This window comes from Impatiens glandulifera, chromosome 3 (genome assembly GCF_907164915.1).
Source record: "Impatiens glandulifera chromosome 3, dImpGla2.1, whole genome shotgun sequence".
Taxonomy (NCBI): Eukaryota; Viridiplantae; Streptophyta; class Magnoliopsida; order Ericales; family Balsaminaceae; genus Impatiens; species Impatiens glandulifera.
The window spans coordinates 52,069,779-52,082,958 of NC_061864.1; the positions used below are offsets into that span (position 1 = coordinate 52,069,779).

A 13,180-nucleotide genomic window follows, 5' to 3' on the forward strand; every position below is an offset into this window, starting at 1 on the left:
AAAACATTATTTTTAAAAGATGTTGCTGATTCCTGACAGCTTTTTAAAACTAAATAAAAATAATTAATCCCGGGGTTCAATTTTAAATAATTAGTGGATTTATGATAATCAAATCACTATTTGATTATTTTTTTAGAAAATCCTTTAGTTTAAATCAATTAAACATAATTAATTTAAAAGATTATTTATTTTGAAACAAAATCGCCAAAGTTGGCATACGTATACAAATGTATTGACTAAAGTTTTTTTTAGTTCGTAGTTTGGCGATACTCAAGAAAGGACTTCACGCTTCATCCTCCGTACCCGTTTTAAAAATGGTCTCTAATTATAAAGTTGTCATTTGAAAATCAGTTTTATAACATTTGAGTTTTAACCGTTTATTTTTTCGATCCTAGTCATGTTTCTAGGTTTAGCGTTATTTAAAGTATTGAAACATCATATTTAAATTATGGTAGCTATTGCGGATTATAACTAGCTAGGAAATACCTGAAGAATATCAGTCATTTTTAAAGGCATTAGGGGTTTAAAATGAGCCTTTATCAAAATAATTTTGTGGAAATATCCCAAAATATTTAAAATTCTTTTTATAATTTTTCGTAATTTTTATAAAATGATTTGGATTCCCAAAATTACAAAAATAATCTTGGATTCTGGAAGTGGAACCAAACAGATTTAGGACCAGAGTCTTAAGCTTGGGGTTCGTTTTTATTGGTCGAGGTCAAAAGACCCTCGGTCCGGGTTCAGGAAGCTCTCGGCCGAGGTTTAGGATTTTTGGTTTAGGTGCCGAAGTTTCTCGATCTGGGTGCTAAGGACACTCGGTCCTTGGCTGGTCTTAACAGTCTAGGTATATAAACCTATCCGTCTCGGAGTATCATAGGGCTAAGTTATTCGGTCAAGGTGTATAAACTCTCGGTCCTGGACTAGTTATGGGCTAAGTCCCTCAGTCTTGGGTTCGGGAGATCTCGGTCCTAGGTTACGGTCTAGACCGATGATTCTGGGCCGGATCTCTCAATCCTAGGCTAAAAATCCACAGTCCTCAAGAACACAAAAGTGCAAGTTTTTAAATTCATTTTTTAGCTATAATTCTTTGATCTAAGAGCTTGGGTAGCTTCACAAAGCTCCCAAGAACATGCTGATCATCATCTCAAGGTATGGATCGACCTAGATGATGATCATTTTATTTAAAACATTTTGTGATAAAAAATTGGGTTTTTTATTTTAAAGTTGTTTTGAAGTGAAAGGAGTTATCCAATAGCTTCCGTATACTATATATACTTGATTGGTACCAAAATAAGAATATTGGTTGTTCGTTTTGACCAATTCAAGAACTTAAATAATTCAATTTATTTTGAAATTTTTTTATTTTGATCAAACATGATTAGGATGGATAAAACATGATTCAAATAGTTGCTCAACATCATTACAATCATGTTGAGAAGCTTTCTAGGCTGTGATTCAGCAAAAATAACCCAAGAAAAGCAAACCCGTATTTTTTTATTTTTAAAATTCAAATTTAGGTTTTTATTATTTAGATCGATTAATCGCTTCTATCCTATCCAGATAGTTTCTAAATCATCTAGGGATGAATTTTCAACCATAAACACCACAAATAACAACCATACAATCTTATGCAATTTGAAATATAAAAAATTTCAAATTCAAACTGTAAATATGAATTAGAGGGTGATTGGAACCTTACCAATGATTGAAGAATATTCATTGATCCTTAGGGAAGCTTTCTGGATGCTCAGATCCAAGCTTTAAGGCCTCAAACAGGAAAATCTGAAAAATCTGAAAGCTTCAAGTTTTAATGGTGAATTTTTTATTTTCTTCGATTTGGGGTTTGTGTGTTAGTTCTTTCTATTGAGAATGAATTTGGGGAGCTATTTATAGCATCCTTAAGACGGTTGATGGCCTCAAGTGGACTAAATCAGTTAAAAGTCATTAATGATGTTTTGTTTGTTCTTCAGGCAACTGGCCGGAATAAGGATGATTCATTCCTATTCTTGTAGGGGGAATTATCACCATCATAGGGTAATTATTCTGGGTTTTGAATCAGTCAAAGTCGTCGACCAATTGCTGAGTTCCAAAAAGAGAAGACCGTCACAAATCTTCAAGCTTATCTAGACAGCAGTCGCGATGAAGAATAAGATCGGAGCCAAAAACAACGTTGTTTTGATGCTAGGACGCACTCCGGTAGCGGTCCATCCTTTGTCGTTGGCATTTGGGCGCTCAGTTAGCGTTCCAGCTAACGGGTCATTTGTTGATCCGTTGAGGCACGGGCGCGCGCTGCTCTAGCTACAATCGGCTACACGAAGGCATCCTAGGGATGGTCCTAGCGTGCGCTGCAACTAATCTATATATATATATATATAATGATGCTTAATTTTTAATGTGTCCGGATTGTCGGGTCGAGAGATGTGGTTAATTTGGATATATATGTGAGAGTAAATGAATACTTGGGTCGGATTGTGGGTTGACCCGCCCATAAACTTAAAACGGTTAAAAATAAAATTAAAAATACTATAGTTATATTTTGAACTTGCAACATAAATAAACAAGTATAACCATTTAACTAACCAGGCTAATAAAATTTTATAATTTAAATTCAACACCAAATTTGATGAACGCGAGACGTTTTAACAAAATAAGTTCAACTTTTTAACTAACTAATATAAATGATGCTTAATTTTCAAAGTGTCCGGATTGTCGGGTCAAGAGTTGTGGTTAATTTGGATATATATGTGAGAGTAAATTAAAAATGCTATCACATTTTAACCGTAATTTTTTTTCTCAGTTTTATTTTATTAATCGTGCAAATGCACTAGCTACATGCTAGTTCCTTTAGCACACATGATCACACACATATATAAATATATATATTAAATCCTTAAGGGTTTATTTAAAATTGATTTTTCTTTCACCTTTTAGCTTTAATTTTGCTCTTTTTAAATATACAAAATATTAAAATAAATATGTCAAATATTTTAATAATTTATTTTTGTTCTTTAATTTTTCTAAAATTATTTTAAGATAATATGGGATAAAACATTTATCTCAAATAATTTTATTTTTTATTTAGGCCATAAACCTTAATTAAATTAATTAATTAGTATAATAATTAATCTTAATTAATTGTTTTAAATGTTTTTTGGCCATGGGTTAATTATTTTGACTTTATTTATTTAAAAAATAATTATTTTAATATTATAAATTGGGATGTAAATATTTAGTGCTTACAATTTTTTTTAATTAACTTTTGATTAAATAAGTGATTATGTGAAGGGTTTTAATTAATTATAATACTTTAACCTTAACCATAGGATAAAACAAAAAAATATATAAAGTTTGTTTACAAAAAAATATACGATGTCCATGTTGAAGGATATTGAACTGGTCCATAGATTGATAATTTACACAAACCATGGAATTTATGGATTAATCCCCATCATGAGGTTCACAAACTTCAAGATAAACCACACCTTCATGATGCAAATGCAGAGGGGGTGGAGTCATATGGGACGGGTTTACTATATGGGAGAAAGACCCATGTGCCAAACCGTAGAAGAATTCCGAGTTATCTTAATAATTGACAATAAAAACATTTTACATCTAAAACCATATGTAGAATCAATGTCCTTGAGGAAGCTTTTGCAAGAGAAATATTGATATATTAAGACAGCATCCGAGACCATTCTCAAGAAAAATGTCATCGATTGGAGGTAACATTGTTCTAATTTTAATATACCAAATACTTTAGGGCCAATTTAGCTTTATGACCAAATATAAAAAAATAAAACCGGAGCCATTATCGAAAAATATGTGGTTCTCGACGGTTCACTGGTCTTGGTGATATGACTCATATAGCTAGCTATTGCAGGTCCTCTCTCCAGTATCGAAATGGCGACTTTGTTCTATGCAACGGCTTCTGGTCCTTTACGATGGTTCAATCCTATTTCTAACCGTTACCCTGTATGGATGTACCTCTCTTTCTCTCTTGCCACCGTCTGTAAATTTTTCTAGCTTCTAATTCCATCTTCTAACTGTGAAATTCTTCTTCTGTTGTTGCGAAGTGCAGAGTTCTATGTCCTCCTATTGGAACTTTTCAGGAAAAGAAATCAGGAAGCTGAAATTATCTCCATGTGATGGTTTGACTCCAAACTCGAGGTATTATGTTTGGTTCTTCTGATAATTCTCTTGTTATGGAATAATGGTAGGAGTTTACCTTAATTATCACTTGATTATAGAGAGGTTATTTTCAGGTTTTACTTGGCCAAGATAATTGAATTGATTAACTTGGTTTGTAATATATGTTATGGTCTTATAGAGGATTCAATGAATGGGTAGAATTGGAATTGCAGTAATGTGGTATTATAATTTGAACTTAGGGATTCACAGCTGTTTTTTCCTGAATCCTTGTAACAATAATCAGCTAACTGATGAAGCTATCATGGGTTCTTGTTTATTTGAAGTGGAAAGCTGCTTTGGTCACAGCCTATTTGGAAACTAGTAGTTTGTTATCATCTTTGTCAAAATCTCTCATTTGAAAATCGTCAAAGTTAAAATTGATTTTTTTTCTTTTATGGATCATTATCTATAGTGTATTTTTTGTTATTTCATTTGGTATACAAATTAGTTTCTAGATGGTATAAGATTTTGAACCAGTCTAGAAACAGCTTAGTTAGTATTGGATAGTGTTTCCTGTAAGGTAAGTAGTTAAGCGGAAGTATAGAATATACCATGGTCCATGGACATCCTTTTACAAAGCTTACATAAACCATTTTAAATTTGCAGTTGTAAATCAAAGTTAATGTGCCTTGTTGCATACTTTCCCTATGAATTCTGCAGTTAGAGGACTTGTGGTGTTCCATGATAATTTTACCTGCTTTACTTTGGACAATGTGCTGTCAAATTTGTTCTTGTCTGCACTAAATTTTAGAGAATAGATAGACAATGTAGTCCTGTTGGGTTATGTCTTCTCCTTCTCTTAGGATAACCCTGTCACAAGGCATGAGTAAAAGTTCACAGTTTAGAATGTGTAGATCCTACAAAGCTTTTGGCATGAATCTTGCAGCTTCTGGTCAGAATTCAAAAGCATCTTGATTGAAGTGGGGGTGAGGGGTCATAATGGTGGGATGTTGTACTACATCCTCTAGGGACTAAACCCTGGTTAAGAAAAAAACTTGCACCTACCCACACGCGCTTAATTTTCAGAAGCCAAGTTTCCTTATTCTCCTTTTGTTTGTCTTTATTTACTTTGTTTTACGTTTTTGTGTGGGTAAGGCTAAGACTTATTGGGGTGCAGTAAGGCTAAGGTCTATTGCAAACATGGAGGGATTTATGAGTATCATTTTCCTAACTATTTTTCTTCGTATTAGTTTGTTGTATATATTTCTAATGGTGGATCCTTGAGTAATATATGACTCTTCTGAACATAATAAACAGGCAAACTTTGATCTATGCAGTCAATAAAGGTGCTGAAGAATCATTTAAGAAGACTGTGGAGTTGGATTATCTGATAGATAAATTGAGGGAAGCAAACCCAAATGAGGTGCGTTTGTTCATAAATTCATTCATTTAGATCAATTCTTCCATTTTGTCTACTTTTATAATTATCTGAGAATTAAATATGGTGAAACAAATTCAAATGAAGATTTGTTTCACATACTTGCTACTTTGTCAATCAGAGTTTCTTATCTCCTAAATTTGCTAGATTTCCTATTGATGTGGTAGTGGACCTATCTATGAATCTCATATGGCATATGGTAGCATGAATAATATCATAGCAAATGGCGTGCCTATATGCAATGTTACAATTGCAATTTTTGAGGGTTTACGGAATTCGGACCTAATATTCATGAAAAATTGAATATAAGGACTGCCATTTGTCTATGAACAGTGTGCAAGGAAATTAGTTTTGGGCTCTAGGAACCAATGGATAATCTACAATTGTGATTTGAGGGTTTACGGAGTTCAGACCACATATTCATGAAAAGTTGAATGTAAGGACTGCCATTTAGACATGAACAGTGGGCAATGAAATCAGTTTAGGGCTCTAGGCACCAATGGATAATCTTGTAGGAGATTTTTAACATCGATTATGAAATAGTTAATAATTAGTAGTTTCTTTTTGGCATAGTTTTTTTAAAGGTCACTGCATAAAAAGTCCGCTTCGACCAGATCGGCGGGATAACTTAGCCGAGCTCTCCCTCACCCTCTGCCTCAACCATTCATTCCACCTCGTAGTGTCCTCATTTAAGCAATAACGATAAAAACACAAAACAAATATCCAAAAAAAGAATAAAACACTAGGCAAAAGTAAGTTGGAAACTAAAAAACGACAAGAAACGAAAAAACAACAACAATGTCAACGCCAACAAGAGAGGTCCAAAAGACTTCATCTGCTCTTGATCTTCTTCAAGAGATCCACAATACCCCCGTTGCAGAGGTAACATGAGACCTAGTCCTTACCTTGGTTGAAATCATGTAAATGGAGCTCATGAGTCATGACCATACTTGCGGGGCGGGGCCTTATTATCCAAAGTCCTCTACGATAAAACTTGGTTTTCAAATATTTTCTTGTTGAACTGAAGCTTCTTGCAAATACCAACCCAGGCATAACCCATTCCATATTCAACGAGTTTCACAAGAGCCCCCAATTATTGAACAGTACAACTATTATTTTGTTTTGCACATTGATGTATTTCCGGACATTAGAGTAACATTTTTGTGTTCTCATATATATATATTCATCTTCAATCAGCAAAATTATTTATATTACACTGCATGATGCCAGCCACCTCTACCTCATTTATTTGATTCATTTCTTAAACCTTTTGAGGTCATTGTTTGGGTTATTTACACTACAGATTCAGAATCTCGTTGCTGAAAATATCTTTGCCTTTGATGAGAGCTTTTGGATACGACTTGCAACAAGATCGGAGACCTGCAAGTCTGAGGATGATAAAGCATGGTTTTAATTTGGTTCATAAGCTTTTCAAATATTACTTTTGTTAGTGTGTTATTTTAAATAAATATTATTTTGGGGTGATTTATATTGCAGAAAGACTATGAAGAACTGGCTTCATCAGTAATGACCATAGTAGACCGCATTGTTCATAAAACCAATGTATTTCTCTGTCCTTCACTATTTGGTAACAACATTTTTGTTATCATCTCACAGGTTTTCTCCTTGCAGGAAAAAATAGAATCATTTACAGACATCTTGAAAGCAATTTTAAAACCTGTAGTTGACGAGGAGGAGGAAATTACTTGGCCTCCTCGAGATCCTGCAGGCCTCAAGCTTATGGAGAAAGTATAATTCTGTTTTCAACCTTGTTACTTAATGATTTTTTTGCTCTTGTGTGTTATTCGATGAATAAGATTTGGCTTCTATATTAGAATTTATTGATTTTCTCTTCTATCTAGATCTTGAATTTAACTTTATGTATTCATGACTTACTATTACTGTTTTTACATTTCATTCATAAAGTCAGTTTAAGGTTCAAAATTGACTCATCCCTTAAGGAAGAACAAAAAAGATTTCAACTCATTTGGAAACGCTTATAATTTTTGTTTTCTTATTAGTATCCAGATCCAGATAAGAATCAACCAATACATTTTTTAATTTGTCTCTGACTATGTTTAGTTTCCAAATGTTTGTGTATCTAGATCCAAACGTTTGTGACTTCTGATGTTTTCTTTCTTTGAATTGAAGACTACATATGTCATAGCTTGTACTTACTTGGTTTGTCTTCCATTCATATCTGATGCGATTTCGCGTTAGTATGATTATTAATGGAATTTTTACTATTTTTCTTAAAAGAAGAACAAAAAAATGTTTCCTAATGGGGCTTGTTTGCTTCAAGTGATCTGGAAGTTTAGAATTTGAATTGTCATTTAAGAGTCTCTTGTCTTCTAAAGAGACATATTAAACAGTTCTCAACATAACAAAAGGTGTCTATTAAACCTAATTCCAGTGACATCTGAGAAAGACTACATTAAGCAATCTTTATGATTAGCAGGAACTTGTATTGCATGGGTTTAAGATTATTATTTGCTATTGGAATATTATTGTAAGTGTTTTCATCATGGATTATCAGGAAATATATCAAAGAGAGAAAGAAGGGCAACTGGATGAAGGATTCCTCTCAGAAGTTAATGCACAATTACGACAAGTGAGTTAATCTAATTGCCTAGTTTCATTACATATTAGTCAACACCTAATCTAAATTCTGAAATAATATAAATTATCTGTAGCAAAAGAAGACTTTTCCGTGCCGCTTTTGTACCTAGCCTATTGGGAAATTAGTATTGTCACAAAAATATGTGACAAAATCAGTCATATTGAGATATATTTTTTCCGTTTAGTATAGGATACTTTTTTGTATCATGTTCATAGTGTATTTTTGTTGTTTTAATTGCTATACAAATTAATTTTTAGATCACGATCCAGATTATAGTGTAATTATTGCATCATTTTTCATGATCATGTCAGAATTTTTCTAGATCATTGGAAAACTTAACAAATGTTGATTTTTTTATTGATCATGTCAGATTTTTTCTAGATTATTGGAAAACATAACAAATGTAGATTTTTTTTCTTGATCATGTTAGATTTTTTCTAGATCACTGGAAAATATAACAAATGTATAAGTTTTCTGCATCACGATCAACATGAAAAAGTCTATAACATAACAGCCCAATATGATCTGTTTCATCCTTACAAACAAGTATAGGCTTGCTGTTTTAAAATAAATAGACTGCACCATGTATCTGCACTATTTGAAGTTGTAATAATCTGGAACAATTGGGAAGCATGGTTAACTCAACTTGTTCATGACAATGCTAATGAGACTTTAATTCGGTTCAGTTTTTTCTTCGTCTAAAGATGCTACTATTATGCCTTCTCAATCAACAATTCAGAATGGCCTGTATCCTGGTGAAAATTTTCACATGGTTCTCCATTTGAATTCATACAAAACCGTTCTCATTTCATAACTGCAATTTTGTGGCATTCTGAATACCAATTTTCCTTTTCTTGAAAATTTTTTGTATTGGGAAAGAAGTCGGCAATTGCGACATATCCCGAAAACGACTTCTTACAATACAAACATGAACAAAATTAACTGAAAATGAAAAAAAAAACAAAAGAAAGAGAAAAGGGGAAATACATCAACAAGCTGGCTAAAGAAAGGTATCATACTAAAAATACACCAAAAACATTGTCAATCGAAAAATAATCTCACCAAGATTCCACTGAAAGGCTGAGTCTTGAACTTAGAGACTTCTGAAGTTCGATTTCAACTTGAAACACATTGATTGTAATGTGCATAAGAAAAGCCTTCCACATCCACCTCCTCTTAATCAACTTCAATAATTTAATTCTCGAGCTTCTGGTCCTTTGAACTCCCTTTTTGGCATTGAATAAATGCCTTCTTAGCAAAACAAGCGAGCTTATTTAACTTTGTATTTCTCCTCTTTTGTGCCACAATAATACTAATAATCTTTGTTACTTTTCAATTAGAAATAAATACCTACTCTCCCTTTCAGGCAAAAGAAGATGAAGACAAGCCAGGTTTGCAAGCTATGTTACAAAAAGTCTTGCAACTCTATGCTTCCATAATCCTCTCTAAGCGAACTTATGCCAAAAAAGGTTTGCACATAATTCTTTTCTTTTATGAATTCAAGCATTTTCTGAATAAAACAGTAGTAGTATTTGCTCATTTACTTTGCAGTCAATTTGATGGACTATTTTTGTTTTTGTGTTATTTCACTCAATGAGTATCAACAAGTTTTTCTTCTAAACAATCAGGGGAGTAGTAGCAGTAATTATTATTCACTAACTCAGCTTGGATTTACTAGTTTGCTCCTCGAAGCTACTTTTTTTTTTCTTTGAATGTCGCAATAGTTGATAACATTTTATGTTTTCTGCACTTCTTTTGGGAAAAAAATGTGACCACAAGGGGTTAAGTAAATAGCCCGCACACTTAACTAAGTGCAGAATTTGGTGCTTGACGGACTCGAACCCAGGACCTCTCAAAGAGGCTGGAAATATTCACCTCTCCTTGCCAGCTAGGCTAGAAGAGGGGATGTTTTTTGCACTTATTGTTGCTCATTAGATGAGATAATTTGGGCCATTTGAAAACACTTTTTGGATCTAGATCTAGGTTTAGTCGATAAAATGTCTACAAATTTGTGAATATATGTATAATTAAACTATATTGCATAACATTATTTCATCTAAACCAACATTCAAACTATGAGATACTTGACAAAATAAATGTTTCTATGAAAATTTATGGATGTTTTTTCGTCCAGACTCTTCAACTTGTAAGTAAGTTAGGATTTTACTCTCTCTTAGAAAGACAGAATCTATTATAGAGAGTAAAATCCAACTTACTTAAAAGTTCAGAAGCAAATTTGTCGTTATGACATTGCTTCTGCCTTCTTGAACTTGGTGACTGCTGAGTTTGGCTTGAATAAGAAACTTCCATTTGTTCTTTGTTCAGACATTTTTTTTATTATTTCAGTTTTTAAGCCAAGGTTTAGATTTAGAAAAATAAAAAAGTTCCAAGCCAGCACCCATATGATTGACTTAACGGTGTAGTTTTTTTTATAAGTTAATGAAGCAATATTTATATTCATTTTACCTGAAATGATCAGATGAAATAATGAAAAATCATTTTACATAAAATGGTTGGAATTGAATTCATTTATGATATATCCACCTATGAAATGCCTCATAATCTGGTTCCTATTTTATTTTTGCAGGAAACCAAGTGTTGAAAGCTGAGGAGTTTCTTGAAACAATAATCAAAGGTACCTCCTAAGTTCTTACAATATTTGCAATTCCCTTGTGACACTGTTTATATTATAGACGTTTTATATTATTTTTATATATACAAAAATCTATTTCAACTAAAATAATTTCTAACCTAAATAGTATAATAAATTAAATTAAATCTTTATCAACGCCATTTCTTTTGTGTGTTTCTCATCTTGTTTGTAGCATTTAATGTAACAGAAAAAGAAGAATTTTTTGATACTTTGATTGATGTGTAGGCTCATTTGGAAACACTCTTTGGATTTGTATGTGGGTCTGGATTTGAACGAGAAAATATCAACAAATTTTGTGACTATATGTATAATTAATTCTTATTTCAGAACATTATGACATCTAAATACCTAAAGAAAAAGTGTTTCTAATAAATATCTGACATTTTTTCATCCAGACTCAGATTTAGCTCCAGCTTAAGAAAGTGTTTTCAAATGGGATTAATTAATATTATTCCCTTTCAACCCAAATTATGTTCATATTCAGTAACAGATATCACTTCTGATTCTGGATGCAGCTCCTGAAGAAGAATGGAATAAGCAATTGATCAACGGGTTGAGTGTTGGCAAAGGCAATATCTCCCCAGACGAACTGTATTCTGTAATTAGGAAACGTATAGAGCGAACCTTGATCCGAACGGTATATATCTTCTCCCTTAGCTTGATTCGCTTAGAAACACTTCTGCATTTGGTTCTGGACAAATCAAGTTCGAAAAAACCCCAGTCTTAATACGAATCTGACAAACCGTAATGAATAAGTGTCTAACTAAGTTTTATTTTCAAACGTGATCTTATTTTGATTTATATCCAGATGAAATACTTGACAAAAAAATGTTTCAAAAGAAATTTGTTAACAGTTTATCACTTCGATTCAAACCCAGAAGTTTCCCTAGACAGGTTCATGAACAAATTTCTCGCCCATTTAGAAACAATTTCTGGACATGAATCTGATATTGGACGAGAAAACATCATATTTTTCTTACTTGAAACACTTTTCTTTTGTCAAGTATGTCATCCATCTAAATCAATAATGTTCTAAAACATATCTTAAGTAGACATATATTATAAATTTGTTGACAATTTCTTGTTTAAATTCAGTTTAAAAATTCTAGATTTGCTTGATGTTTGTTCTGTCTTTACAGGAGGGCGGTTCGTACCAGCAAAGAATACTTATAGAATATCTAAAGGGTATTCAATCTAGAGTGGAGGAGATTGTCCAAGTACTTAGGGGAACACCATGAGGAACAACTTGAGTACAAATTAGTTCCTTTGGAGATTTTGAAGCATAAAATTTGGACATACCATTAGTGATACATGAGTATATCAAATCGTAAGATTAGAAAATGGCTCGAGAAAAAAATTCTCCTTCTGTGGGGGAAATTACCGTGCCAACACAAATGCACTTGTATAATGAAGATTACGAGGATGTTATTAATTTTTATGGTTGTTTGATTCACATTTGCGATAAATCTTAATATTAATAATTCCTTTTCAAGTTTTTAACTTGAACAAAAAAGTGTATATAAGAGTATGTAATCCAAAAATGGATAATTAATTGTTTCTAAATGTTACTTTTCTTGGGAAAAAGATGACCTATTATTAAATAATATGATTTTTTCTTATTACATGAATAAGTTTTAAAGATGATTTTTTTAAATTGAATGTTAATATTTAGACCATGGCCAAATTTTTTATATTATTTGAACCAAAACTAGTTTGAACTGCCCTCATTTTTATATAAGTTTATTTTCTTTCTTTAATTGTCTTTTTTAAATCATTTGTTCAAGTTAAATGAGATACAATTACACACAGATAAGATTGAGTAAGAATTTATAAAAAGGTAAAGATAATAAAAAAGAATTCTAATAAACTTAAACATTAAAAGTTTTTAATTATAGAGTTTTAATAAACTTCTCTTAAACGAAACTGGAGCTCATGTGAATTTATTACTCAATAAATTGAACTGATTTGTTGCAATTTCTTTTAGTGAGAATGTCAATATCATGTGTAGTTATGTATTGAATTAAGAGATTTTAAAGCAACACGTTTCACGAACAAATTGAAATCAATCTTTATATTTTTCGTACAAAATGAAAAATTGGATTGATAGTGAGAAAAACAGCATCAATGTTTTTTTAGAACATTAGCAGCACATAACTTGCTTCCTGACGGGGTTCGAAGTCAAGACCTTAGGGAGGTTGGGAATATTCACATTTTGTTACCGCTATGCTAGAAAAGGGGATAAACACCATCAATGTTATCACACAATACAATGGAAAGTTGAGGTGAGAAAATGAAAATTCACGTAGAAAAGATTGAACCCAAATGAGTTCAGTAGTGGCAT

General features: G+C 32.2%; 1 protein-coding gene across 1 annotated transcript; it reads left to right on the forward strand.

Annotated features, from left to right (window-relative positions):
* The first annotated feature begins 3,828 nt into the window (after window positions 1-3,828).
* LOC124932308 lies at window positions 3,829-12,461 on the forward strand. The gene is made up of 11 exons (XM_047472926.1): window positions 3,829-3,972; window positions 4,079-4,167; window positions 5,446-5,551; window positions 6,870-6,968; window positions 7,064-7,129; window positions 7,199-7,315; window positions 8,103-8,177; window positions 9,553-9,655; window positions 10,774-10,821; window positions 11,355-11,476; window positions 11,979-12,461. The coding sequence occupies exons 1-11, from the start codon at window positions 3,901-3,903 to the stop codon at window positions 12,075-12,077; spliced, it is 996 nt and encodes a 331-aa protein (XP_047328882.1). The 5' UTR covers window positions 3,829-3,900; the 3' UTR covers window positions 12,078-12,461.
* Window positions 12,462-13,180: the final 719 nt, after the last annotated feature.